This window comes from Accipiter gentilis, chromosome 4, assembly GCF_929443795.1.
Source record: "Accipiter gentilis chromosome 4, bAccGen1.1, whole genome shotgun sequence".
In the NCBI taxonomy this organism is placed as follows: domain Eukaryota; kingdom Metazoa; phylum Chordata; class Aves; order Accipitriformes; family Accipitridae; genus Astur; species Astur gentilis.
The window spans coordinates 38,571,833-38,599,699 of NC_064883.1; the positions used below are offsets into that span (position 1 = coordinate 38,571,833).

A 27,867-nucleotide genomic window follows, 5' to 3' on the forward strand; every position below is an offset into this window, starting at 1 on the left:
TATCTGTGTCTTCGCTTGGGAAGGACAGGGTTTTGTTAAGCTTTCAGGAACATTTCAGAGCCCTTTTTTCCGCTATCAAGGTGTTTTAGAGGGAAAGGACATAAATGAGCAATGTGATAGATACGGGGAGCTCTTATTTTGGTTGGGCAACAGATGAGGCATATGGGTAATTTATTGCACTATAATTGTGTTATGTGATATCGATGCTGCAGTATTAATGACTGCAAAGTGCCCAGATTGATTCAGATGGCCATTTACTGTCATTATTACAAATCTAAATAAATAAATAAGAGCAATTGAATTGATGCACCTAAGAAGTGTTTCAAAGTCACCCGGTGACATATATGTAGGCGCTTGTGAACTGAGAGCGACTCAAACAGTATCAGGGACATTTTTTATTGGGGTCATAAAGAAATAGAACAATTAAGTCATTTTCAGTCATATACAATATATTAGGAACTGTTTTAAAACACACACTGCTAAACTGACTGGCATGAACAAAGCCTTTCAAAAAGCTGGGGTGTAAATATGCCAGGAAAAAAGAAAGAAAACATGTAAACTATGCTCAAAAATAGTCTGCAAATGTAAGGAAACAAGAAAAACTAAGACAATCATGCACATACCTCTCCTGCTACCATGGCCCAGTGAATACAGTGGTTACCATGGCTGGATCTGGCTATGAGGTGGACTTTAGAGGGCAAGCTTTGTTTCTGATCTCTGCCCAAACAGAGAGCCTTGATCCAGTCTGTTGGTTTGTGTACTTTGGCCAAGCCAACCTCACACTGCAAGAGCCAGCAAGTTAAGTTTGAATTTATCTCATGCCTTCAGGTTTCTCTTAGCATCCCCTGTCTGGCTGTCATATCATACAGACTGGGAGATGTAGTATCACTCGATATTCCAAAATATGACTCTGCATTTTTTTCTCCAAATGCAAGAACAGTGCAAGTCAGACAGCTTGCATTTCACAATGCTATTTATGTACCTGCCTTTTTTTTTTTTTTTTCTGAACAGAAAACAGTACCTTAAAATGCAGATCTTGCTAAAAGGTAACTCTTCCATTAACCATTTGTGGAGAGTATTAATCTAGCTAGCCTAGAGTATTAATCTATCTCTATAGCCTATCAAACATAGGCTGCTTTTTTTATGTTAAACACTTTTATTAGCTTCAGTAATCATTGGTACTGAAAGCAATGAGAGCAAGCCTGTTAAAATAAACATACTCAGAGGTCTATTTAAGAATAGGTGGGACCCCAAGGCAGCCAAGTAACAACCTGCTAGTATTGATCTGCATAGGAAAAAAAAATTATTTTGGGTGTTCATACACCCACAGCCTCTAATGATCATTGACTCTGTTGCCCAGATAAATTCCTTAGATAAACAATCAAAACCCAAATTAACATACTAACCATTAATAATCCAGGTAACAATTTTTACAACAACAACAACAACAAGAAAAAGATATGATTTCTTTTGAAGGCTTATTCTTAGCAATGTTTATGTGATGCAAACGTTGGATCTAAGTTACCTGCCAACGATCAGAAAGCAAGTCAACGTTACAACCGGGACTAAAAAATCAGATATTCTCGTACTCATGGCTGGCACTTAAGCAGGTACATTTCAATATCTCTTAATTTTATGGGTCATCAGAAACTTCAGAAATATGTGCCGTGTTTACTTCTCGCCTCCATGCACTTGGATAAGCTCACACGCACATATGCACGCATCACAGTTCAATGTACAGAGGGACAAGAAAATAACTTTCAAATACTTGGTTACGAAATTGTCTGCTACAAAAACAATAAAGCTCCAAAACTTGCCCATTTGGTATGTTGCTGGGGCTTTTTTTAAAACTTAACACTCGCTTTCAGAGTTCCCCTTCTGGTGACTGCAGGAAGCTGTGTAAACTGTGAGGAAGATGCTCGGAGGTTACTCCCAACATCGAGCTCCCCTAGTGGCTGCTTCCCTCCAGCCTTCCCTGCGTGGAGAGAAACACCCTGGTTGGGATTTTCCCCACTGGTGACCAGAAGGAAGTGGCTGAAAAGGGATGCAGGTCACAGTCCGGGGGGGGGGGGGGGGGGGGGGGGAAGTGATGATCTTTCCTACCTGGGGCTTTGGGTATGGGAAACTGTTGGATTATTCAAGGAGAAGTGAAAAGACCTAAACGAGAAATCTGAGGGTTTCTCTATAAACCTATAATCAGGCACTATGGATTGCCCTGCTGAGGATATAAGGAAACCAGTGGGAAATTCTGCTTCAAAGATTGGGTTAACAGAAAATATACACACAAAACATAGATAACAATGTCTTATGAATTATGCTGCCTACTTTATTTTTTTTGCCTGTATGATGGAAGGCTCTATTGACCATATTCAAGCCAATGAGTAGCATTAATCCACAAGCAGATGGATATGAAAACTGCAAAATCAATGCACATAGACACAGTTATTCTGGAAAGCAACCATTTTCTGCCTCGCCATACTGACAGATTTTTTTTTTTTCCAGAGGCAGAAATGCTTATAGACTACTGGGCATATCAAAGCAGATACCAGGTTCAGCTGCATGACTCCCTGAATTTTGCTGTCAGACCAAAATGGGTGGAAAACTATGAGCTTAATGTTTCTTGTTGGTGCTAGGGTTTGGGGGGTTTTGGAAGGAAATTCCAAGGAACAAGACTTGTCCTGGTTGTCTCTGTAAAGGTATAGTTGCCAGCTAGCCAGTAATTCTGAACTGAAATTTCTAAGTTGATTTTCAAGATAGATATTGCAATACCACCAGGATGGGCAACGAGGGATGTGTTACAATTCCTTTAAATAAAATAGTTTAACATTGTCATGAAGGAGGGTGGGGTATATAAAAGAAACAAACAAAGCTTCAGATGAAAAGCCTGCTTGAGACTCCTTCCATTTACACCAGTTTTACTCCAGCATAACATCTGTTTTCACTGAAGTTATTCATGATTTACTTCTCTGTCAATGATCGCTTTGGTCCCAAGTTTCTTGGGAAACACTACAGGTGCAAAGAGGCTACGAGAATGAAGGTTTAACACTCTAAAAATGGATAATTTATTAATAAATCATATATTAAGCGTGAGCACAAATGGTGGCTATGGAAGGTGATAAGTAATTAAGCCCCAGCTAAAAACTACACAAACATTTGCCTCTCCAGTTTTCTGAGGGAAACATCTTGTATTTTGGGATTCATCAGCCAAAATATATCAGCGCAAGGCAACTCAGGGAGCTTAAAATGGCCAACGAGCAACGTCACTTGTGCAGCCTGAACCCTTCCCTGGCTTTATGCAGAGCAAACACCCAGGCAGCAAGTCCCAATTTAAAAAAAAAAAAAAACAAAAAAACAAAAAAACCAAAAAAACCAAAAAAACAAAAAACAAAAACAAACAAAAAAAACCCCACGCAAAACAAAGAAGAACATTAATAATAACTGAGATTCTCAATTAGCTTGGCCTGGGCTTGGGTGGCCCTCCTCAGCCCGGGCCCCGTGGGGATGCCCCAGCCCAGTGCAGCCCCATGGCCCCGCAAGGTTTGGGAAGCCTTGGAGCTGGCACAGTGTCCGCAAGGTTTGGGAAGCCTTGGAGCTGCCACAGTGTCCGCAAGGTTTGGGAAGCCTTGGAGCTGCCACAGCGTTTGGCAGAGCTGCTGAAAGGGCCCGTAGGTCAGTAAGGAAAGTTGGGCCACGGAGCTGTGATACGTCCTCGCACAAGAGCAAGAAAAATAGGACTCTGTGGGGTCAGCGGTAGATGCTCCTGGGTCCGTCCTGGGTCCGTGGTGCTTGCTGCACCCAGGAGGACCAGGGGTCCAGGTGACCCAAGGGGGTTCCCACCACCCTCTCAGGCCTTTGGGGCCTGACAGGGAGCCCGGTACCAGCTCCAAGAGGGAGCTGGCTGGGTGGGCTGGGGCGGTGGAGCAAGTGGCTCTGCGCTCAGGGGCTTTCCCCGGTACCCTCAGCCTGGGCGGGCAGCCCTGAAGGGACCTGGGGGCTTCGGGGGCTTTGGTTTGTGGTGGCATGGGCAGAGGGGTGCAGAGCATCTCGCTCCCCCCTGCCCCAGAAGACTGGGACAGCCCCAGTCTCCCTCCCCAGGGAGCAAAAGAGCGGCCTGCAGGTTTGGGGCACAACAGGACTCAACGTTGATTTTCTACAACCTGCGACCGAGGGATTAATCCCTCTAAAAGAAGGCATCGGTGCCCGACCGGTGGTTGGTGTTGCTGGGTTTGGGGTTTTTGCTGTTGCTGCCGTTAAAATGAGAGCGCGGGCGGGGGTGGTGCGGCTCGGGCACCGATGCTCCCTCCAGTAGCACTGGGCTCGGACTGGTGGGGGCGAGCGGCTGGCGGTGAGGGACAGGACATCCCTCGGAGGGTATTTTTTTCCCAGAAGCTGTGGCCCTTAAAGAAAAAAAAAAAGGAAAAAAAAAAAAAAAAAAAAAAAGCAAAGCTTAACGCGCATCCCGGAGGCCCGGGGAGCGGCGGGGCGGACGGGCGGGAGCGGCGGCCCGGCTGCCCCCCGGTTCCCCCCGGCTGCCCCCGGTTCCCCCGGCTCCCCCCGGTTCCCCCGGCTCCCCCCGACCCCCCCGGCCGGCTCCCGGCGGGGCCGCGGGCAGCTCCAGCCTGCGCTGAAACTGAGCAGACCCTCCCCGCACCCCCCAGCTCTGCTTTCTTTCACATCTAATTTGATAGGAGGGTGATTTCAAGCTTCCCACAGTTACAACTTTTCTTGATTTCTCCCTTTGCCCCCCCCCCTCCCCTCCCCTCCCCGCGCATTTATTACTTGCATTTAATTAATTCCTTCTTTGCGTTTCCTTTCCTGTTAATCTTTGGGTGACTGCTTTGTACATATGGCAATCTGATAATGAGGGAGCTTATCCTTATTCTCTATACTTCTTCATTGCGATGTCTACCCGTCTAGTGCCTGGGATATCGATCATCTTTCCTTGGGGAGGGGGACAAGGTAAGAGGGGTGATAAAAGATTTGCAGTATCCCACACCATTAAGACTAGCTTTTATTCCTTGGCACTGTTTAATCAACTGTTATATCAAGTCATGCTGTTTAAGCAACCACATCAAAAGACCATACCCTCTTTTGTATAAATTATATATTCCTTGTATCTGTCTTCTCACATGCACACAGACGGGGAGATAAAACTTAAGTTTGTTTTTTAACAGCATGAAACAGGTATTTAGCTGTTATACAACTTGTTTCTGCAACTAAGTTGGTTGATAAAAACCTAGAAGCCAAGCTGCTGACTTTCTAACTTTTTATCCATTCCCAAGACAAAACTCCCAAATTTAAAGGTAGGAAAGAGAATTCAGTGATTCACTGAAACTCTACAAAGAAACATAAATAGCAGAAGGAAAGTATAGGCTAAAAAGGAGGGAAAAGCACCAGTTAGAGTCGGTGTGAGAGCTTCGGATCACTTCTTTCGGCTATTTTCTGAAGTTTACGTAAAAAGACCACTTTGTCCCTTGAAAAGTCCGTGCTGTCCTGCTTGTTACAGTTTACGGATATGCAACTTAGTTTTACTTAAAAACTAATTTTAAAGTCCATTTTCACAGGGTTTAAGTTGATTACGACTCCGCTCGATGTCACAGACCGGAAAACTCCCATATAATTGCTCGCCCCAAAGAGCTTTTTTTAAAAAAAAACCAACCACCAACCTTAAATAAAGTTGAATTTTGTTGTTGTTGTTGTTTTTCTGAGACAGTGGACTTCGAATTACTTCAGCGTGTCGTCCTGGCATTTTTCAGAACTCCTAAAAAACTCCTGAAAGTTTCTAGATCCTAGGACAAATTGTATTTTCTTAGGAGCAAAAGCAAATGAGCTCTTTACAGGCAGAGAAGTGTTTGTTCATATGGGACTCTGCTTTTCTGTCTAACCTGCCCTATCAGCCCCATCTCTGCAATTTTGCTCTTCTCTCAACACCTTTGTCTGATTAGTAGCTTTTGGAGATCGGGATAAAGACATCACTTGCCATGCTGCATGAGATAACAATTAATTTAACATTAAACTTATCCCCTTTCCATTCACTTTGCTTGGATCGATCTCTGTTAATTGTGTTTGCGGATGCTTTCAACACTATGCTTTTCTTAAAAACTTGATGACACCCCGCAAGGAGGTGTAAGAGTCTAAAACGCTCCTCTTCGACTTCGACCAAAGAAACAAAGAATATAGCCCCAGCGTGCTCAGGAGACCATCTATTTTTAATCAGTTGACTTTTCATACACTTCTGAAGATACAACATTATTTTAAACTGGATGATAGTCCTGGTTTTATAAAAAAAAAAAAGGGGGGGGGCGGGGGGGGGGGAAGTGCCATTTAGATCTCTCCACACTGCAGATGTGTGATACACAAGTCAGACACGCTAACTTCATATAACTGCTGCCTCGCATGAGACTTACTTGTTCCTGCCTTTAAAGTAGTCATTTATCAGCTAAAAGGCGAGTGTGTTTAAAAATGTATGTCTTTAGGAGGGAGAGCAATTTCCCTTTTTCAGGGGGAAGAAACCTGTTACAAAGCCACTTAGGTGGGTGCGCTCTTAAATGGCATTTTTCCCCCCCCCCCCCCCCCCCCGGGCGTTAATATTTCCCCAATACGTTTCTATTTGCACGGCTGCCCGATAATTCGGCATTTTATTTAACCGCAACTGCCCTTAGAAACTTGACTTGCACTGAGGCAGCCTGCTAATCTTATTTTTTTTCTCTCCCTTTCACAGAGGCATCTGTTCCTCTTGCTGACAAATGTACCATTCTGCCAAGAAAGTTTAAAAAAAAAAAAAAAAAACCCAAAAAAAAAACCAGCGTGTAATTGATGTTATCCCAAGAAAGCGCGATCTCCACCCCTCTCAGCTCCAAGCCCTTCAGGTAAAAGGAAAAAAAAAAAAAAATCTTTCAAGAATTTGTTGCCTTTTTGAGGGTTAAAACATCAGAAGACAAGCTTGTCTCGCCTTGGCCAATCAGCTCTCGGCCCTGGCAGCTATAATATAGAACTAAAGGCAGACTCCTCTCACAAGCGTCTTGCTTTGCTACCATTAAAATCAGACCCTTTTTTTGTCTCTCGATTGCTGTCTCCCGACCAAACTCCGATGTGTTCCGTTATCAGCGACCTAAAGCCTGCCATTCCAGCACCTGTCTTGCTAGGGATCGGTGGATAGTATACGATTCAGAAAGCAGACAAGGACATAGGAGGAGAGAGAGCTCTAGAGAGACAGCCAGGGATAGGCACAGAGAGCTTTGAAGTAATTGGATTCAATGGACGAAATGCTGCTGTTGACAAGAATTCTCTTGGTGGGCTTCATCTGCGCTCTTTTAGTCTCCTCTGGGCTGACTTGTGGACCAGGCAGGGGCATTGGAAAAAGGAGACACCCCAAAAAGCTGACCCCTTTAGCCTATAAGCAGTTTATTCCCAATGTGGCAGAGAAGACCCTAGGGGCCAGTGGAAGATATGAAGGGAAGATCACAAGAAACTCCGAGAGATTTAAAGAACTAACCCCAAATTACAACCCTGACATTATTTTTAAGGATGAAGAGAACACGGGAGCTGACAGACTGATGACTCAGGTAGAGCCACAGAGATACCTGTATTTGTGTTTGTTAACCTCTCTGAGCAATCCTAAAGGACGCATCTGTCTTAGTATTTTTGAAAGCCCCCCCCTTTCCCTCTCCCCCTCCTCCCCCCGCCCCTCCAAACTCGGCTAGTTTCCCCCATTGAATGTAAATACCATCTATCCAGACAAGTTAGCAGGGGCTGGAGCTGGAGCTATCGAGATAGTCGGTGGGGGAATCTGTGTGATACTTACAGTCATTACCGTGCCATGGCGTTCCCTGTAACTTGGTTAGAGATTGCTGTTTGCATTTGTCCCCAAGGATGCACTTTGATCAAACGAATTGCATACAGCTCAGAGGACCCCAAGTGTATAGTGACCGCCAGGCCACTCACTCATTATTACAAACGCAGTCCTCGGTTGCTACGCCTGCTGACTTGGGGTTTTTTTTTCAAATATATTTTTTTTCATTTAATTTATTTTTTTTTTTTTTTTTTTTTTTTGCTTCATTTCATTTTAGCCTTCATTATTCTTTTTTTTTTTCCCCTCGCGAGCATATTCTAAATTTAGTAGGCATGCAGTCGTGCACTCACAAAAGGCAGCTGAAGCCGGATCGACCATTCCTCTCCTGATTCCGTATTATATAGCTCGTATTGCAATACCATCATTTGCAATTGTGCCCATCAGAGCGTAAATATATTGATATTTCTTTAAGGATGCTCGCCACCAATGCTCTGGTACTTCGGTAGGGGAGGGACTTGCAACTTATCGGCATTGCATCACCTTCTGTTTTAAAAAATCTGATGGCACAAGGTTTACAACTGGGTAAATATTGGATCTCGGGTGGAATCAGATTGCGGAACCATTTTATGCAAAAAAAAAAAAAAAAAAAAAAAAAAAAAAAGAAAGAGAGAGAGAGAAAGAGAGGGAGAGAACCTCTCCGAGAGTCACCTCATAATTATTATTCATGCTCAACAGAGAGCTCGGTGAAGTCAATTGCTCTGCCAATCCCGGAGTTTCTGAAACTACATGCAATCTAGACACTGGAAATGGGTTTCCTCCAAATATAGGTCAACAGCGCTTTTTTAATATTAATACATTTAAGCCCCACCTTCAGCGCTAGAACAGGAGTCGCCTGGAAGGACTAGGCGGGGAGTGGACGCGGGGAAGGGGGGGTGTGTGTCTGGGGGGGGGTGTGGGGTGTGGGTGGAATTTCCCAAACTCTCCCCGTTCCTCGGCCTGATTTTCCGCACGTTTGCCGGGTCTCCCGGGGCGAGGGACCGGCGGCCGCCACCATCTCCTCCCGACCACCTTAAATCGCTCCGTACCTCCGAGCGCGGCGCCGCGCCTCTGCCCGCCCGCCCGCCGCTGCCCCGGCGCAGGGGCGCGGAGCGGTGCGGAGCGGTGCGGGGCGGTGCGGAGCGGCCGTCGGTCCCCCCCGCTGGTAAAGGGGGACACACACGGCGGGTCTGTCCGCGCCCCCTCCGCGCCCCCGCGGTCCCTCCGCCCTCGCTGCCTCCGGTGCGAGGCTGGGCGGCGAGTCGAGAGCCGCATCTCTCGCATTTTCAGCTCCACTTACTCCCCTCGCGTATCGATCGCGGCGGCTCGGGTTTCACCCCTTCCCTCCGCAGCCCGGCGGCGGCGGCGGCGGCGGCGGCGGCGGCGGCGGCGGCGGCGGCTCCGCGGGAGACGGGGGCTCCCGCCGGGGCACGGCGCATCCCTCCCTGCGCGGCTGCGCCGGTGCGTGTGCGCGGCGGAGCGGAGCGGCGGGGGTAGGGGAAAGGGGTTGGGGGTTGGGGGCGAGCCGGGAGCCGGTGGGGAGAGGTGGTGGGCTGCGGGCCGGGGAGCGGCGTGCGGGCTGACCCCGGCCCCGCGGCTCTCCCGGGGCAAGCCGCGCCGGCTCCGCGGCTGGCCGCTCTCGCTGCATTAGCTGGCAGCGGCTGAACTCCTGACCTTCTGTCAACTTCCCTCAGACGAACGAAACGAAAACAAATACTTTTTTTTTTTTTTTTCCCCTTCTTCCCCCCCCCCCCCCCCCCCCCGGTGCTTATTCCCTTGCCTTAGACACAAAGGGTGGGAGGAGGTGGGCTGAGGGCAGCGGGGACCGGAGGGCCGCAACGCCGGGTACCCGGCGGCAAAGAGGGGAGCGAGGTGGGGGACCGAGCCGGGCTCCGGCACCCCTCGGCGAGGCGGGGAGCGGGGAAGCGGAGCGGGGCTGCGGAGGGAGCGGAGGGGCTGCCCCTGCCCACCCTCCCCCGGGCACGGCCGGGGCCGCAGCGCCCCGAGGTGCCGTCCTGCCGCCGGGCTCCCTGCCTTGCTTTTCTCTCCTTCCCTCTCTCCCCCGGCCGGCAACCTCTCGTTAAATCCCAGCCTTCCCACTCCTGCTTCGCGAAGCCCTTCAACCATGGAGAGATCTTCCCTGCACGGAATCGTTAAACTTGCCGAATAGTTGCCGAATGCATTAGCCGCTGGTTAATATTAACTCCAGAAAGAGGGGCGGGGGGGGGGGGGGGGGGGAACGCAAACAGAGGTAGGTAAGGCAGGTTCTCAACTTTGCAGGTGACAACAGCAGTTTGCTGAAGGCTCTCCCCTTCCTCCCCTCCCTCCCCCCCCACCCCAGCCATTGGCTGGATTCGGGGGAGAGATAAGGAGGCCAGGTCAGTATGATAAAGCTGGAATTTGTATGAAATAAAATAGCAATCTCGTGTAATGCAGGCACACAACCGGTGCGTGATGTGAGGAATTTAGAGATCAACTTGGCATTTAGGAAGCCCACCAGGTTGTTTACACTGACAGGTACCTGTTAAGTGTTTCCTTCAAGCAATTCATTTGTGAAGAGATTAGGAGCTGGCAGGAGAGGGCTTGTTGAACAACTTTGCCTCCACACAAAGCGTTAGTGGAGGCAGCCCTGCTGAGCTTCACGGTGGCTGAACAGAATTGGGCTTGATTTGTGGCACACGACCCAATGAATTAATAAATAGTCTGGGCTTCACGGCTTTTGACTCTGACAATCCAGCTCAGGCAGTATAAAAGGGAAGAAAGTCCTTTAGGAGGTCGTTTCTTCTTTATTTCGCCTGAAGCCGGGAGCCGGTGCTGGCAGGGCCGGAGCGGCAAGAGCCCCGCACCGCTGCCCGCACCGCTGCCCGCACCGCTGCCCGCACCGCTGCCCGCACCGCTGCCCGCACCGCTGCCCGCTGCCTCCCGTGCGCGGCGACGGGGCACGACACGGCCGTGTCTCGCAGGGCTGTCGCCTTATCGGGAGCTGAGACTTTTGATCCTTCTCCCCCTTCCCCCCCGTAAGTCAGTGGAGGAGCGTATCCATCCTCTCAGGTGTGCGAGGGAGAGAGAAGGGAAAGAAAAATCAGAAATAAATCAAACTCAACTTCCTTGTGCTGCTGCGCTTTGGTGCCGGGCACCGTGCCGAAACCCAAACACCCGGCTCTTTCCGTAAAACGCTAGGCCAGAGAGTCCAAAGTGAGCTCCTGATTGCGGTTTATATCTCTCGGGGACCTGTGTATTGCTGGAATTGCTTTTTATGGCTATGACACACGGGAACTTTCTTGTTGAGCCACCTCGTCACGTCCCTAAAAGTAGCGTCGTCGGGATAATGGAGGGGCTTTGCCTTTCTGGGAGCTGCGAAGGGGACCTTTGCGGTCTGTTACGGGTGTGCTGGGAGCACACCGGGGAGAATGGTCCTGCAGAAGGCCAAGCATCCCAGTCAGGCCAGCAAAAGCCAGGGAAGAGCAGCTTTACTGCATCCCGTCGTGGCTTTAACCCACGTCGAGATTTGCATCACGAGAGGCACATCGCGTATATCCACGAGTTATTTTCCTCTCAAAAAGGGGGGGGAAAAGTTGGCAGCGCGTGTGTTCCTAACTCTCTACCTTCAGCCAAGCGCTTTTCAATGCTTTCGGTGCTGATTTCCTATTTCTGGGAGGCTGCAAGTCCTTTTCCCCTACCGCCGGCGCGTCTATTTCCCCCCCCCCCCCCCCCCCCCCCGGCTAAAATAGGACACCCCCCCCCAAACTTTCAGGGTTTCATTTAGAGCCCCCCCCCCCCACCATTGCAGCTGCCCTTCTCCTCCGTCCCCCCATCCCACCCCCCTCCTTTGCTCGGGCCCCCGGTGCTGCAGGGCCCGGTTCAGCCCCGGGGAAGGCCGGTGGCTCCGGAGGGGCGATGGAAAACCCTGTGGCGGCTTCTCCACGGAGTTGGAAAAGGTTTTACTCCACACAAAGGGTCTTCTAGCTTGCATAGCATCCCTGCTTCGCTTAACTTCCCTCCTCGGCCCTCCCTTGCTTTTCATCTTCCCACTAAGAGCTATATTATTGTATGGATTTGCTCGGCTTTGTAGGCGAGCGCCGATGTATGTTTGAAGCGGAGTGAATGCTCCCAGCCCATGCTGCTTTGAGGGCTCTAATGAGTGATGGGCGAAGGGAGAGAAAAAAAAAAAAAACCACAACCCACCCCTCCCTTCAGCACATAAAGGCTGTTAACATGTATTGAGACCCCTTTCAACACAGAATTAAGCTGAAAAGACCCGGAGAGACATTCCGGGGGGGAATCCGTGACTCCGAGATAGATGGCGAGTGTTTGTTCTTCGGCACAAACTTTGCTCTCGGGAAGGGGACAGGGCACTTAGCGGCAGGAATTTGCTCCGTGCAGGTGGCTTTGAACCGACACATTCCCCCCCCCCCCCCCCCCCAGCGCCGGTGATGGGGCGGGGGGGTTCCCCGCTCCCTGCGGCAGGTGCCGGGGGAGGGGGCGGCTCCGTCCCGGTGGGTCTTCGTGGTGTTTCACCCCCTTCTTCCTCCCGCGTCCCCAAGTTTCACCCCCCTCCTCCTCCTCCTCCTCCTCCTCACCTGCCTCCCCCTTCCTCCCTGGCAGCGGGGGAGAAGATGCTCAGCCCTGCGGCGCGTTTTGGGGCGGGGGGGTGGGGTGGGGGGAGTTTGCTGCCGGTTTGGCTGGGGATGGAGGGCAGGATGAGGCCCTGGGGGGTGATAGACAGCGAAGGGGGGGGTCTGCTCTTGGCTGCAGCAGTGCCCCCCCCCGCAATGCGCCCTTTCCCGTGTGCCCGTATTCCCCCGCAGCGCTGCAAGGACAAGCTGAACGCCTTGGCGATCTCGGTGATGAACCAGTGGCCCGGGGTGAAACTGCGGGTAACCGAGGGTTGGGACGAAGACGGCCACCACTCCGAGGAGTCCCTGCACTACGAGGGCCGAGCCGTGGACATCACCACCTCGGACCGGGACCGCAGCAAGTACGGCATGCTGGCCCGCCTGGCCGTCGAGGCCGGCTTCGACTGGGTCTACTACGAGTCCAAGGCTCACATCCACTGCTCCGTCAAAGCAGGTAAGGTGGGCAACCTGCCCAGGGATACGTCGCGGTGCGGGGGGAGGACGACACCCCCGGGCCACCGCTCAACCCAACCCCCCGAGCTTTCTCCGCGCTGCCCGGTGCTGCCCGTGCTCCCCCCTCCCCGTCCCCGCAGGGTGCCCATCGGTCCTGCCCGCCCCGTCGGGGCTCCGCCGGGGATGCGGAGCGGAGCTCCCGACGGCGAAGCCTATACCACCCCCCCTTCCCGCCTCTTAGCGATCCCGCCAGCGCAGGGGTGGGGAAAAGGAAGGAGAGAGCGAGAAAAAAAAAAGGAAAAAAAAAAAAAAAAAAGAGGGGAAAAAAAAAAAAAAAAAGCCCAGCCAGCTGCAGCACTTTTTGACAGCATTTTATTTGGGTGATTTGCTTGCCCAGCCTTCCCACGAGCGCCGCGCCGCAGCCACACACCCTTCTCCTCCCCCCGTGGGATTTGCTGCTTTCCCCATCCAAAGAGCATGTTCAACACAAACACTAGTGGCCGTCTCCAGCCGCCCCGCTGGCTGCACGCCTTACTCGCGATCGCTAATCTCCGAGTGGGAGCCGGCCAGGAAAATAAATAAGAAACGTGGTCCCCTGCCTTCTTCAGCGGTAGCCGCTAGGAAATTCCCAGATAGGGATACACACGCACATAGAAAATTTTTTTCCCTCCCCTCCCCTGTGCTTACAACGCCACACGCTGTCTCAACCCGGGAACAGCTCGCAAGAAACCCCGACTCACCGAGTTCATTTTCTTGACACTTGACACTTTTTTTGGGGGGGAGCAAAACGGTTGGCAAGTGCCAGCTCCCCCCCGCCGCCTCCCTCCACCTGGCTGCACGGCAGCTAAAGCGCTTTCTAATAGCATCCTCCAGCCAAGCAGCCCACTGAAAGTGTCAAGAAACACTTGGTTGCAAAAGAAAATAATGGGCTTTCTTTAAATATAGCCGTTTGCTTCAAAACCATCAGCCCCATGGCAGGGAAACAGGCCTGGCCTCACCATGCCTGTCTGCAAAAGGGGTTCATCCCCCCACCCCCCCACCCCCCGCTCCAGCCCAAAGGGGCTGAGCCGAGGTAGCACCTCTCCTGGCCCGCTCAGGCTTTGTCCTGAGAGCCGGCTACAGCTTTTGTTCAGCTCCCCGGTCCTTTCTAGCCAAAAGGAGGCCCTGCAAAGCTGTCAGCCGTGCGGTGATAGGAAACATCCCTTTCAATAGCGAAGATGGGCTTTAGAGCGCAAGGTGTCTGATTGTGGTGCGCGATGACCTTAGCCCAAGCGCACCCCCTAATCCACCCCCGTGGGTATTTCATAGGAGAGGAGCAACCCCAAGCTGCTCATTGAGATTCGGCGCACACGGACTTGGGGGCAATATTTAGAGGGTGTCAGGCAGGGTCGTGTGACTGTACCACGCGGGCTGCGAGGGAGCAGGCTTGAATTCCACCCGCTCAGCCTGATTTCAAACTGTCCAAACCTCGTTTCATGACAGAGCATCTTATGAGAAGATTAAACCCCATAATGCCAGGCAGGAAGATTCTTTATCTAGATCTCTGTTTGCAAAAAGTATGATCCCGGAGACTGGAATGCAAAGAAGAGTTCCCCCAAGGCCTGAATTATTGTCACCAGGACAGAGGAGGGAGAGGCAGGGGTGGTAAAAGGGACATTGATAATGCGCTACAGCAAGTATTTAGAGCAAGCTTCTACATTTAAAATTCAAATACAGATCTTGAGTGCCTTGGAAAAGTGACTCTGCTGTGCAAATAGTGCTTGGAAGGTCCTGGGTTTTTTGGAGAGTATGTGTGTGAATTGGCACATAGGGTTTCTGCACCTGAACAAATAGGGAGGGGAGAAAAGGGGGGGAAGAAGCTGGGAAAAAAATGGAAGTGTCCTCTCTTCCAAGAGTGTCTGCATTTATTACATGAATCAGAATGACAATGCTGATCCTTTATTGGATTTTAATTAGAGAACCCAAACAAGCACTGCTCAAAGAAGCAGATTTTCACACCTCTGCCAATTCACTGGCATGTTTGTAGAGCTGCTACACTACTAGATCTATTCATCAAGTCCCTGAATATGCAAACAAAGCTCTAGCCAGACCTTTACCGCCGGCTTGTAGGAAGGTGTAGGTTGCTAGCGGAGGGCTCCACATAAAGCGCATAGCTTGTTTGTTGCCATGTCCTCCCTGAAGAGGCCTCGGAGATCTCCCTGCTTCATTTCTGAAGGAGAAGTGATAAAGTCGTTAGCAAATCAATAACGGTCTAATTTTCACCCTTCCTGTCCTTCCTGAGAAAGTCATTAGGAGACACTCCAAGGATTTATTTAAATCATAAGAGCTTCAGTAGCCGCCACAGAGGCAAAACATAAAGTCTGACCGCCTTTAGGAGATAAATCACCAGGACTCTAAACTGGCATAGGGAGTAACTGGGAGAAACCAGGGGAAGGCAAGGGAGGGATGAGGAATCTCAACAGCTGTAGCAAAGCCACTTGCTACTGTGACATACCGGGGGCTACTACCCCAGTATATAGAAAATGAGAGCATTTCGGAACACTGCAGAGTTCCTCGGTTAACAGAGACCAGCCTGGCACAGGGCAGAGGTCCTCTCCCACCGCCCCGCACGTGGCTGAGCTTCCAGAAGGGGTGTTGCGAGAGAGACTTAAAAGTCTCATCGCTGTTTCTGCTCTCTTTAAACCTGCGACTCTTCCTCTCGGTTGCTCTGGAAAGCAGCAGCAGCAGCTGGTGGCAGCATTTAGTATCTATGTTCTGAGTAACTCCAAGAACCGGAGGATGTGCTTGGGTCTGGTGCAGGTGTGGGGCTGCCCGGGGACCACACGCCTTGGGACAGGGAACAGCGTCCTACTTCCAGTAGGGTGGGAGAGGTGAGGGAGATGCCCTTTTTTTCTGGAAAGCAGAGTGAACCGGAGTGCTGGGGATGTCACGCAGGGGTGCTACGGGGGGTGGCATGTGCCCCAGCAGCGGCTGTGCCAAAGAGGAGGGCAGCGAGGGTGGGTGGCAGTATGGGGTCATGTGCAGGGTGATGGAGGGGGGCTCAGGAAATTCGGGCTGTTGCTTTCCAGTGGGGCGATGGCCGAATTCACGTGCTCCTCGGGGCAAACCCTCCTTCTGCTCTCTGCTGTTTGCTGCCCTAGGTGGTCTCCTTGAGTAAGAGCCGAGCGGGGACCCTGAGCGTTGCGAGCACAGACGCTCGCCTAGAGGGGAACCTTATGCCAGTAAAACCGCTCATCTTTGAAAGCCTGCGAGTTATCTGGCATCAGGTGTCGGTGCAGGGCAAACAGTAGCCAAGTGGGGAGCTCTTCCAGAAAAGATTTGTTATGAAACAGCTTTCTCAGCGGAAGTATTTTGGCCGATTTCCTTAATGAGACAAACGACCCTTGTAACTCCTTAACCCAGAGGGAGATGCGCCGGCTCAAATCTGGCAGGAAGGGGGCTCCCACTTGACCCGCTGAGTGCGAATGGAGCATGTTCGCAGATGAGGCTGGAGGAATTTCGGAGGGGAGCGAGGCTGCATCCTGCACCCCTGCCTCTCGGGCGGGTCGGGGTGGCCGGGGAAGCGGCGTGTCCCCTCGCGCCCCCATGCCCCGGCCCGGCGGGTGCCCCCTCTAACCCCGCTGTGCCTCTCTCCTTGCACAGAAAACTCGGTGGCAGCCAAATCGGGGGGCTGCTTCCCCGGCTCGGCCACGGTGCACCTGGAGCAAGGCGGCACCAAGCTGGTGAAGGACCTGAGCCCCGGGGACCGGGTGCTGGTGGCCGACGCGGAGGGCCGGCTGCTCTACAGCGACTTCCTCGCCTTCCTCGACCGGGAGGATGGCTCCCACAAGCTCTTCTACGTCATCGAGACGCGGCAGCCCCGGGCCCGGCTGTTGCTGACGGCCGCCCACCTCCTCTTCGTGGCCCCCCAACACAACCAGTCGCAGGCGGGGACCCCCAGCAGCCGGGCGCTCTTCGCCAGCCGCGTACGGCCGGGCCAACGGGTCTACGTGTTGGGCGAGGGCGGGCGGCAGCTCTTGCCGGCGGCCGTGCACAGCGTCTCGCTGCGGGAGGAGGCTTCGGGGGCGTACGCCCCGCTCACCGCCCAGGGCACCATCCTCATCAACCGGGTGCTGGCCTCCTGCTACGCCGTCATCGAGGAGCACAGCTGGGCGCACTGGGCGTTCGCTCCCTTCCGCCTGCTCCAGGGGATGCTGGCAGCCTTCTGCCCCTCCGGCGGGGGGGCCCCCACGGGTGCCCCCGCCACCCCCGGCATCCACTGGTACTCTCGCCTCCTCTACCGCATCGGCAGCTGGGTGCTGGATAGTGACTCTCTGCACCCGCTGGGCATGGTGGTGCCGTCCAGCTGAGAGCATCCCGCGCCACCCCGGCCGCCCGTCAGCCTCCGAGGGAGAGACAGAGACACAGACAGAGAGAGAGAGAGAGAGAGAGAGAGAGAAAGGAGGAAAAAAGGAAAAAAAAAAAAGAAAAGCCTAAAAGAAAAAAAAAGAGGAAAAAAAGTACATATTTTTAAAAGAGAGCACGGATTAAGACTTAAAAATAATAATAATAAAATAATAATAATTAAGTAGGACAGTCCAAAGTAGACTTTAAGGGAAACAAAGACCCCGGGAAGTTCTGTTCTGTTTAGTTTATAAATATATATATATTTTTATTTGTTCTTTTGTTTTGTTGGTTTTTTTGTTGTGTTGTTTTTTTTTTTTTTTTTTTTTCCTCCTCTCCTGGATATTTATTTCTTTGGTATTTTGAATAGATGTTTTAAATGATATGAACCGGACCTTCAAGAGCCTTAAATAGTTTCTTTGATAATTTATTATCATGTGAACTGTACTCACAGGGGAAAAAATTATTTTGTGAGGCCAAGCAAAACTGCGCAGAGTCTATTTTTCTACATGTCACGTGTGTCCTGACTTTCAGAAAGCAAAATTCTGTACTTTCCCATCTCTCCATTACATTGCTCCTTCATTTCAGCAAGTCTAAAAAACAAGCAAACAAACACACACAAAAAAGACAAACTTCATGGGGGTCCGTAAATTATATTTTTATACACAGAATTGTAAATTAGATTTTTTTGAGAGATCAATACTTAACTGAATCACATTTCGTTTTTTGAAATAGTGTAAAATATGAGAATATATTATTTTAATTTAAATAGTTTCAAATGTAACGTCATTTCCTGTATTGTTTTCCATGTTTTGCTTTGTAAAAACACCATTTGGCCACATTCATGGAAGTCAAGACTGTTACACAAACTTTTTATTTGCAAAAACCGTAAGAAACTTTGTTATTTTTAACTTCAAAAAAAATTTATTAGAAGATAATATTTTTTAAAAAGCGCACATGGCGGCAATTCTGTGACGATGGAGACGGTAGTTTGTACAGAAGGGAGAAAAGGATGTTTTGCATTAATAAATTGAGAAATAACTGCTGTAAATTTACTAAAATGTATTTTTGAATATTTTGTAATAGTTTTAATAGTTTTATAGAAATAAAATGTGCCATGCACAGTCTGGTTAGTATATAATAACTAAGAGTTCCTGGTGCATCCCATTTTTTTTTTCCTTTTTGCTTATTGGTTTAGGAAACATGATGCCTAAAGGAGTGCCCGTTATTTTATTTAGATGTGTTGCTTATAACTTTTTTATTTTGGTACTTTAATTAAGGAAAGGAATCCATCACATCTGCACGTAACCTGGAACCTCTTGTACTAACAGTAGAACCTCACTTATTCGCACGAGCGACCGGGAGACGCGGTTTCCCTTCGCGGGAGCCCCGGCTCCCCGTCCGCGCTCAGGCCACGCTCCCCTCTTCCAGCTCCAGCTCCCTGTCCACCTCCCGGTCTGGTCTGGAGACCACAGATCTCTGAGGGCCTTAAGTCAAGTTTGCCCTTTGAAGCGTGTTAATCTGGAGGCAGGCAGCCGCCTTCACCTTGTGGTGGCACCGGCATTTTAATCGGCTTTAATTCGGGTGCCCGGAAGATAGAAACCTGGGGAAGAGACACTGACTTTGGTGAATTAACTGGGATTCTTGTGGCTGATGCTGGAAGAAGGAGATGGCCAACAGATTTCACCGGCCACCTTGCCGGAGTAACAATACGGGACTTGGGGCCACTAAGAAAAGAACAAAACACTCTTTGCAAAACCAAAAAAAAAGGATAAAAATTCATTCATTTATTCTGAGAGACGTTCCCTAGCTGTAACGCGTCAGAATCTGCCCTGAGCCATCGATGGGTGAACGTACTGTAGACGTGTTTTAGGAACCGAGTGGTGGGGCCAGTGCTGCGACCCCTGCCTGGTCCCAGCCCCAAGACCCGCCGAGGGGCTCGTCCTCGATGGGTGCCGATGAGTGAGGTTCTGCTGCGCTGCGTGGTCCTCCCCGGAGGGTTTCCAGGATCCCTTTAAAAATTTTGCAAAACATTGTGTGTGCGTGCGTGTGCGCGTCTGCGACAGGACCGTGCCGGAAGGGAGCTTTCCTTGAATGTCTTCTCACCTTTTCTTCGGTTTCCATTACTCGCCGGTCTAGGACGTTCATCCGTTGGGCAGCCTTTCGCTCCAGAGATGCAGCCACGTCCTCCACCGGGATGGACGGCAGCTCCAGGTGGCCTCCTGGGATGTCTCTGCCTGGGGCCACCTCTGGAGAGCGTAGACCATGCTCTTCCACGCTGAAAGCCTGGGAGCTTCCAGAGCGGTGTCAGGAGCTGGTGGCCGAGCCCTGGGCACGAGCACCCCCGTGTCAAGCCCTAACAGATGGATCTGGGCTCTCCTTCCCGGCAGCTTCTAGTCCAGGGCCAACTCCACCCTCTGAAGCTCGGACATGGCCGGGGTGGTGAGACTTTGGTGCGACCGCCGGTGTGCTGCAGTGTCCGTGTGGACCGCCGGGATAGGAACCAAGCCACCCTAATGCCCCCACGGTGTGGGGCATCGCGGGGGGACTGTGGACTGCCCGGTGGGTGCCGGGGACCTGCTGCCCACCCCGGCTCGGACTCTGCCGCCTCCGTGTCTTTGGGGTCTGCTGGTGCGTCAGGGGCTGCAACCGTGGCTGGTTTGGGGCATGTAAAAATGTGATCGTGGAACAAATGAGTCTCTGCTGTAAGAGTCTGGCCTTTGTACAGCGGTGTCTGGGCATCTGAGCTCTCTGCCCCCTGACTCTGAACGGCGGCTGGCATTTTGTAAAGCCTTTACACTCAAAAATCGACCGTGTTGGAGCCTACCTTCTCCAGAGGTCAGGCGGTGGAGGTGTTTAGGGATGTCAGTGATCAAACTTCAAGCCGTTGGTTTGGGGGCTTCGGTCTAAATCGTAACTGAGATGAAAAAGACCCATTAGACCAGAGCCCGTGCTTGTGTCAGGGTAGGGTACGTGCCCCGGTAGGGACCATATCAGACATTGCCGCGTTTAATCTTCACCGAAAGGCTGAGACGAGCTCAGAGCTTTGTGGTGTGAGAGAAGCTAAAATGCTGTCTTGTGCTAGGATCGACCTGTTTTGCCAAGCAAAGAAATGCTGTGCCGTGTTCTCCATCGCACGTATGTTGAGTGACTGTATGCCTCCCTCTCACTGTGTATTTATTACATCTCTTCCTTCGGCGCCTCACGTCCGGATCACCCCTCCGTGGTATGCATTAGAAGTGCTTCGTCAGATGGACCAATCCAACCTATAGCTACAGCTCTCGTATGAAGGATGTACTGTCATAACATTGCGCAAAATGTCTAGGAGATGTCACCGTCCATTTTCAGGGTCCGAGTATGGCAATAGTTTGTATAAAATGTACACATAGTGGTGGCTACAGAATAGTTTATGACTAAATACATATCTATTACTGTTAAAATAATGTATAAGAATGTACTTGAAGCTATTATCCTTGTGCTCTGTTGTCTGAATAATTAAAGAAATTACAGAGACTTCCTGAAATGTCTCTTATGTGACGGCATTCCTATCGCACTCTCAGCTCTTCAGTTTTTCTCCTGGTGACCTTGAAACGGGGTGTGGGGAGCCTGGCGCTCCGTCCTGTGGGATTTGGCACCGGACCCTTCAAACACGGCAGGAATTGTGCCCGCGCCGCTTCATGCGATGGTGGCAACCTCCCTCTTCTCCCACCTAGAGCCACATAGACAGTCTCTCATTTACCTGCGAAATACCGCGTGGCTCTGCAAAGCCAACTCATTTGGCAGGGTTCTGTGGGGAGGCAGAGATGCCCCGAAGGTCAGCCCACCAGCGGCTGCCTGTCCTCCCCAGCCTCCCCCAAGCCAACACGAGACGTGTTCCCAGTGGGACTGAGGCTAGTTTGTGTTTATCTGACTGGTCTTTCACGCAGTGCCCCGGTGCTCAGACCCCAGAGAAACCAACCGAAGGGAAGCTTGGATGTGCCAGTAAAAGAGGATCACATCCCCCGTGCAATTAAAATCCAAAGCCAAACACTGGAGTAAGCCAGGTCTTTCACAGCCAGGTAACCATGCCGTGCCACAGCCAGCAGCCTTTTGTGCCCTCGCATATGAAAGTTTGCTTATCTATATCTTCTTTTATATATATGCACATGTATGTATACATATATAATATTATTATCCCTATATTAAGAGCTCAGCATATCCTACCGGGCTATAAATTTGTTTACATTGGCCCTCCCGAGCATTTCACATCATGCCAAGGTTGAGCAGGCGATGTAAATCAGCCCAGTTGCCTGATAATTGGGCAGCAGTTTTGCAACTCCAGTACAACATCTATTTCAATTACAGGGGGAAGGAAATCAGCAAGAGCGTTTTATTTTACTCATTACTGCAAGCCATAAGGGACCGCTAGATTTCCTAAGCCTTTGAAATTCTCTCTTCAGCAGTTTCTGCCTTAAAACTAGTGCAAACTTCACCCCCAAAAAGGTCATTTTTCCATGTACAGAACATTTCAGAGCTTTCAATGGAGCAGTGCTAATGCAATCCCTGGCCTCCTCAGGCTGAAAGGGAAAAAAAATCATATTTTAAAAGTGCATCTTTACAAGAGATGGGATTGTCTCAGGTTTTGATGGGAGCAGGATGAGGCCCGCAGGCGCTGTTTATGCCGAGATTGTTAAATATAATTTTTAGTACTTTGCATTTGGGGTGCTTAGGTTTACTTATTTAAATAATTTTGGTCTTCAGGACTGAAAAGATGCAAGCAAATACAGGAAATATGAGTTTAATAATCCTGACCTGCTTCCAGTAAAATCAAGAGCAGAATCCAGAGCTGATCCGGGTGCACAGGGAGTTGCGCTGTTACCTTAAAGCCCAGTGCAGGACTCTATATAACTTCCTTTCCTTCCATTTTTAAGCGAGAGCAAGTCAGCTCGTTGGACAAATATTGCTGCAAATCAGGAGTGAAACCACAAGGTCAGGAAATCTGTTTGGGGTAAAAATATTTGTTTTGATGTCCTGTGACCTAAATGTGAAATAAATATTAGATTTGCTCAGTTCGGTGTAAACAAATGTCCGTTCGTATTACCGAGGAGGAGAGGTGACAAGGGATGCTCTGTGTGGCGTGACCGCGGAAGGTCCCTTGGCCACCAAACTCGCATCTGGCTGCTGCCCAAGGGCAGGAGGGCTCGGACATGGGCAGGGATGCCGTGGGAGCACCGTGTGCTTTGTGCGGCTCTGCCCAGCTCGCTCGGCTCCGGAGACGGCACGGGGACCCCTTCCTCACCCCATCGCTGGGGCGCTGCTTCTCTGGACCAGCTCTCTGGGACACCACGATGTCTCCCTTGAAAAGGGGATGTGCTCACAGGAAAAATATACTTGGGAACGCTGTATCGTTCCAAGTCTTCAGTCTTTTGATGGCGTTCACTGCAAGGGAACGGATGATAAATCTGTATGCAATTACAGCAACATCCTTTTGGTATCATCGCACACAGGCACTATGTCACAGACCTGCCATAGGGGTTCGCTGGGTGGAGGAAATTTATTTTACTAGCAGGGTATAGCTCAGGCTTTGGCCAGTTTGGAGCATTAAAACGTGTTTCTTTGAACAGTTTAGGCTGGAAGGTGTCTCCGGTGGTCCTGGGTCCAGCCCTGGCCTTTATGGGGCTGGCTTAGGGCAGGCTACTGAAGGCCACCTCCTGTCTGGTCCCACGTGTCTTCAACGCCGGAGAGCCACCTCCCCTCTGGGCAGCTGGTATTGTTAAATAAGCTAGCATTTTGCCTAAATATTGCAGTATTGCGTTCCATCTACCAAGAATCTCCCTTTATATTCTCTTTGTTTGTCTTCTGGGGGGTTGGGGGGGAGAAACCCAGGAGTTAAAACAAGATTAATTTTAAGAAAACCCAGGTTCAAAATTTGGGATGTTCAGAAGTCTGCTGAGCTCTGCTTCTGCTCCTGCAGCCTGCACTGAGCAGAGACAGCTGAAACATTACTCGCCCAGCTAGCCTCTTCCCTGTAAATCAGTCCCGTCCTGTTTTCTACAGCAGTAAGCACTGTTTTTAATTATTAGGCTGTGATGAATGCAAATAAATATTAGTCTTGGGATTGCTCATGAACAATTCTCTTGGAATAGTCACCGGTTTGGTGCAAGCTTTGTTGGTTCTGCCAAATGATGCCCTTTCTACTCTGCAAAGTTTTTCTAGAAACAGGAGTGTAATATATGTACAGTATCAAACAAGTCTGTTCTGGCACAATATTTGTATGAATAACCATTTTGTGCTAACACCGGTGGAAGCTACGGGGTTCACAGGCATCAGAAAGTCCAACTGCCATTCAAATATTTGCAAATAATGAATCATGTGATCCCACAAATAACAACAAACCAACCTGGTTTCTTTCATTGAGGAAAATGATTATGAATCACTGTGTACCGTGGGCTCAATCCAACAACCACCAGCGTCAAAAGGAGTCTTTCCACAACTTCAAACAGGCAGGGAGCTGAGCTGTGTTTGCTCAGCTTTTCTCGGTGTATCCCTCGCTTTCATATTGCACGATTAAATAGTAGAATTTATCAGGCAAGCAGGAATTTCTTACAGCAGCCAAGAGTGGGCAAATGTCATCTCCTGACTGCATATGTGCAGCTCCCACTGATGTCAGTAGGGTTATGTATGGGCAAAATGAGGTCAGGCTGTGTTGTCCTACTTTACGTGCCCTGTGGTATTACATTCAATTAAGTTTTGTCTCCCAGGACGCAGCCTCCCTCCCACTTAAGTCACCGGGAACTTTGTCACTACACAACAGTGCAGGAGAAGGCATGAAATACTCGTCTTTGATCTAGAGTGCAATAAGGTTTAACTCATGTATTAAGGAGCAGGCAGCTGCACTTTGAAAAGCGGGGGTTAAATTCAGTAAAAAAAAAATAAAATCCATGACATGCCAATGTGGGTCATCTTCAGGAGAAGGTAAGAGCTTTGCAAGCTCACGCACAACCGTGCAGAGCACAGTGGCCTCAGCAAGACTTTCTTCCCCAGGCAGGAGGGCATCTTCCCTGCCTTCTGCCAACGGGTCCCCACGGTGGCTTGCAGAAAGATCCTGAATATCACGGGCAACGCTTTTTAGGCAGTGCAGGAGGGTCAGCCACATCTTCTGTGTGGGTGACCACATGCTAGACTACTTTGAAAATATTAACCACTGGTTATGAAGTGAAACTATAAATAGCCGTAGGAATGTTAGCCGAAGGAGAAAGCAGTAAAAAAATCCCTCATCGCAGACAAACAAGTTGCCAGAACGATGCTGTGCTTTGAGTGAACCGGGTTTGGTCCTTGCTCCTTTGATGGGGTTTCTTCTGATTTTGAGCAAGTAGCTTGTTGTCTCTCTGCCTTCATCAGAGATGTGCAGAAAAACATCTCAGAGGATAATTTTCTGTGGTCTATGTGGTCTACATGATGAGAAACACAGTGATTCAGATATCATCTACTGCCTGTGTGTCACTCTGAGGGATCTCCTCTGTGTGTACATGGTGAAACCCAAGGACGATCCAGAACCTTTATATGGCAGCCTATTTGAAAGCCCTCTTATTTATATATTGGTTAACAAATTGCATTTAATTTTTAAATCTCTCACAACTGCCAGTATTGGGCATCTTCATATATAAAGTAAACATGTTTCCTATGGGATTTTTTTTCCATTCTAAACACCTTTGGAAAGGAGGACAGCTGGCTTTTTACACGATGTTAAACTTTGCACCGCACACATAAGTCACAAGGAAGACCCACAAGGCAGTAGCCAGCTCAAGGCTAAGACATGATTTTGGCTTCTGATTGTGTCTCCACGTGTCTTTCAGTGCGGTCAGTGGGGCCTGGATGGCACTTTGGTTCCCCCTGAAGTAGGTACCCGCTGACTGGCTGGAGGGGTCTGGGGCCACAAGATCTCCATGGACTAATGAGGGACCTGAGACACCACGAGCTCAGACAGGCACGGGCAATTATGTGTCTGAACAAAGGTGTCCTAACTTAGAGCTGAATCCTGCCCAGAATGTCATTTCAGCCCTCTGTTTTCTGCAGAGGCTCCCCATGGGGTTACATCGGGGTTACGCTGGGCACATCCCTGACTCATCGAGTGGTCCTGGTGTGGGGCGCATATAGACTTTCCATAGCTCTGCAGAGTAACAGAGCTCTGGGCGTTGACATATTCACCCCCGCTCTGTGTCCATGCTGGGGTAAGCCCAGTGTGGTCCGAAGCCAGAGCTTTCTCTGGGGCTGGTCCTTCACCGTGGGACGAGCTCAGGACTTCAGAGCAGCCACAAACCTCAGCACCTCTCTTTCCAAGAGCGAGACACGCTTGTTCAGCCTTGCCTGCGTTGGTATAAACACCGTGCACGTACAGTGTAGTTAATTAAAACTATTCCCACTCGATTTTCCCCTGGGGGAAGGAAGGGAGAAGAGATAGATGCTCATGGGAGAGGTGTTCATCACACTGCTTACTGTGATCTGGAGGGTTACACACAGTGCCGTGGGGATAAAAAACTGCGGAGGGCTGAGGGAGCACCATGGAACACATGGAGAGCTGTCCCTGGAAAGAAATTTCCCTTAATCGGTGCACCGTCAAAAGGAAGAAGCAGTGTTTCTAGGAAAGAAAACAAGGCGAGGAGGCATGGATGGAGGCTTGCCCTGACGCCCACCCAACGCTGACTTCTTGCTTGGGACCTTTTGGGATCTCGGGAACCTCCCGTTCTCCAAACCCCAGTTTTTGGACAACTCATGGAAAGGACAGGAGCAGTCACAAGCGGCTGGGTGTGGGTGTGAGACAGCCGGGTCTGCGCACTGGCGCTCGGTCTCGGTGACTCAGCCCTGACGCCAGGAGCCGTCCGGGTGTCAGACACAGAAGAAGAACAGCCTGCAGCTCTCCCGCCCGCTGCTCCCAAGTTACTCATGGAGACACCAGAGAGTCGCTCGGGCCTTTATTTTGTGGTGTGTGGATGAGAAAGGGCTCGTTCGTGGAAAGCAAGAGCGCTGGTCTATGCAACTAACACCGTGACATGTAGGGCTGTTTTCCAGCTCTGGGAGAGGCTTGGTTCCCAAGCATGAGGGCAGGTGTCCTCTGCACTGAGCACAAGACATGGAGTAAGCCCTTCTGAAGCATTTTCATCTCAAATCAGCTCTGGTGTCTCGCTTTTGTCAGTGCTGAGCAGCTTGGCGCTGAGCTGGTGGTGCCGCAATGGGAGGGATGAAGCCGGTACCCACCGTTGCATGGGGTCGTGCTGCTTCGTCGCGTCCCCCGGTGCCTTCCAACGGGTGGAACAACGAACCCAGAACAATACTGGGCGCAGAAGAAAAGGTGAAGCTGTGTGGGACCTCGCCAACGAGCCTTGGCAGATGCCGCAGCGGTTTGCAGCAAAAACTGATGTACGCACAGCAAGAAGGACCTGACCACCAAGGGATTTCCACCTCCCTGTTTTCCCCAGAACAAGAATAAACGAACTGCACTTAGCGATGGGCAGGATGCTGCCCCTCATCAGGCAGGGGGGTTGTCTCCGTGCAGCCCCTGCCCCATCAGGGACCGAGTGGGCAGGTGGCTGGGCGGCAGCTATGCCATTTCGGAGGGAGCTGTGGCAGGGGTTCCTCACCTGGGGCTGAGGTGTTTTTGACCCCATAACGAAGGGAGCTGGCAGCATGGGGCCTAAGCGAGCCCAGATGTCCAAAATGAAAGAAAAGTCATTTTTCATGGTATAGGTTCCCAAGGAGGCAAACTGTCACTTTACGAATGTAAAAGAAGTCAAGTTTGGGCTCCCCTTGGAGTTGCCCTTTGCAGCAGGAAACGTTTCGCCTGATCACAAGGTGTTCAGCTTTAGGGGTTTTTTTTTCCTCTCATCAAGGAAATGTCTGCACTTTGGCTTTCAACCGAAGCTGAGAATGAAACACACCTAAGTATTATTTCACCTTTGGGTATAACACAATAAGCAGCAAAATTAGAATATCTTCTTGCAGATTTATACATCGGAGCTATTCTTTTCCTATTTATAGGGATCCTGACAGGACAGAACTATTTATTGAGAGTTAAATAATGACATCTGTTATCATGAATATCAAATCCAGTGGAAGCTGTTTCATATTAAAAAAGAAACTCGGGGCCAAATTTCCTCTTGATGAATATAGGCACAGCTTTATAAACTTCTTTAAAGTTTCACTCTTTACACCAGAATAAAATTCAGCCCAAGGAGCTTCTATAAACAAGTACTCTACACATATGCAAAAAGAATTTGCTTTTAAAAAATGCCTCACCGAAAAAAAGAAACAGAAGCAAAACCCCAGACCTTTTAGAATTTGTTCCTTTAGGTGGAATCAAAGTGACCTCTAGTGATTCCCCGTTAACCGTGCAGCTTGGCAGCCGCCAGCACACAGCACGAGTGCTGCAATGGTACGCTGCTCTCTCATCTGGTATAAAATGCAATCGATACCTGATTAAAGCTAAATTATAGCAATTAATGACTGTTACAATGACCATTCCTACAATTCAAGTATAAAACATTTCCCCAAACTCTGCCGTTTCTTTTCATGCAAGCCGCACACAGTTAAAAGAAGAGGATTGTTTTTATT

At 50.1% G+C, this 27,867-nt stretch overlaps 1 protein-coding gene across 1 annotated transcript; it reads left to right on the forward strand.

Moving 5' to 3' along the window:
* Positions 1–6,568: 6,568 nt before the first annotated feature.
* On the forward strand, positions 6,569–17,297 carry SHH (sonic hedgehog signaling molecule). Its single transcript, XM_049798779.1, has 3 exons — positions 6,569–7,565; positions 12,637–12,898; positions 16,540–17,297. Exons 1-3 carry the CDS (start codon positions 7,257–7,259, stop codon positions 17,244–17,246), a joined length of 1,278 nt encoding a protein of 425 aa, XP_049654736.1. The 5' UTR covers positions 6,569–7,256; the 3' UTR covers positions 17,247–17,297.
* The last annotated feature ends 10,570 nt before the right edge of the window (positions 17,298–27,867 follow it).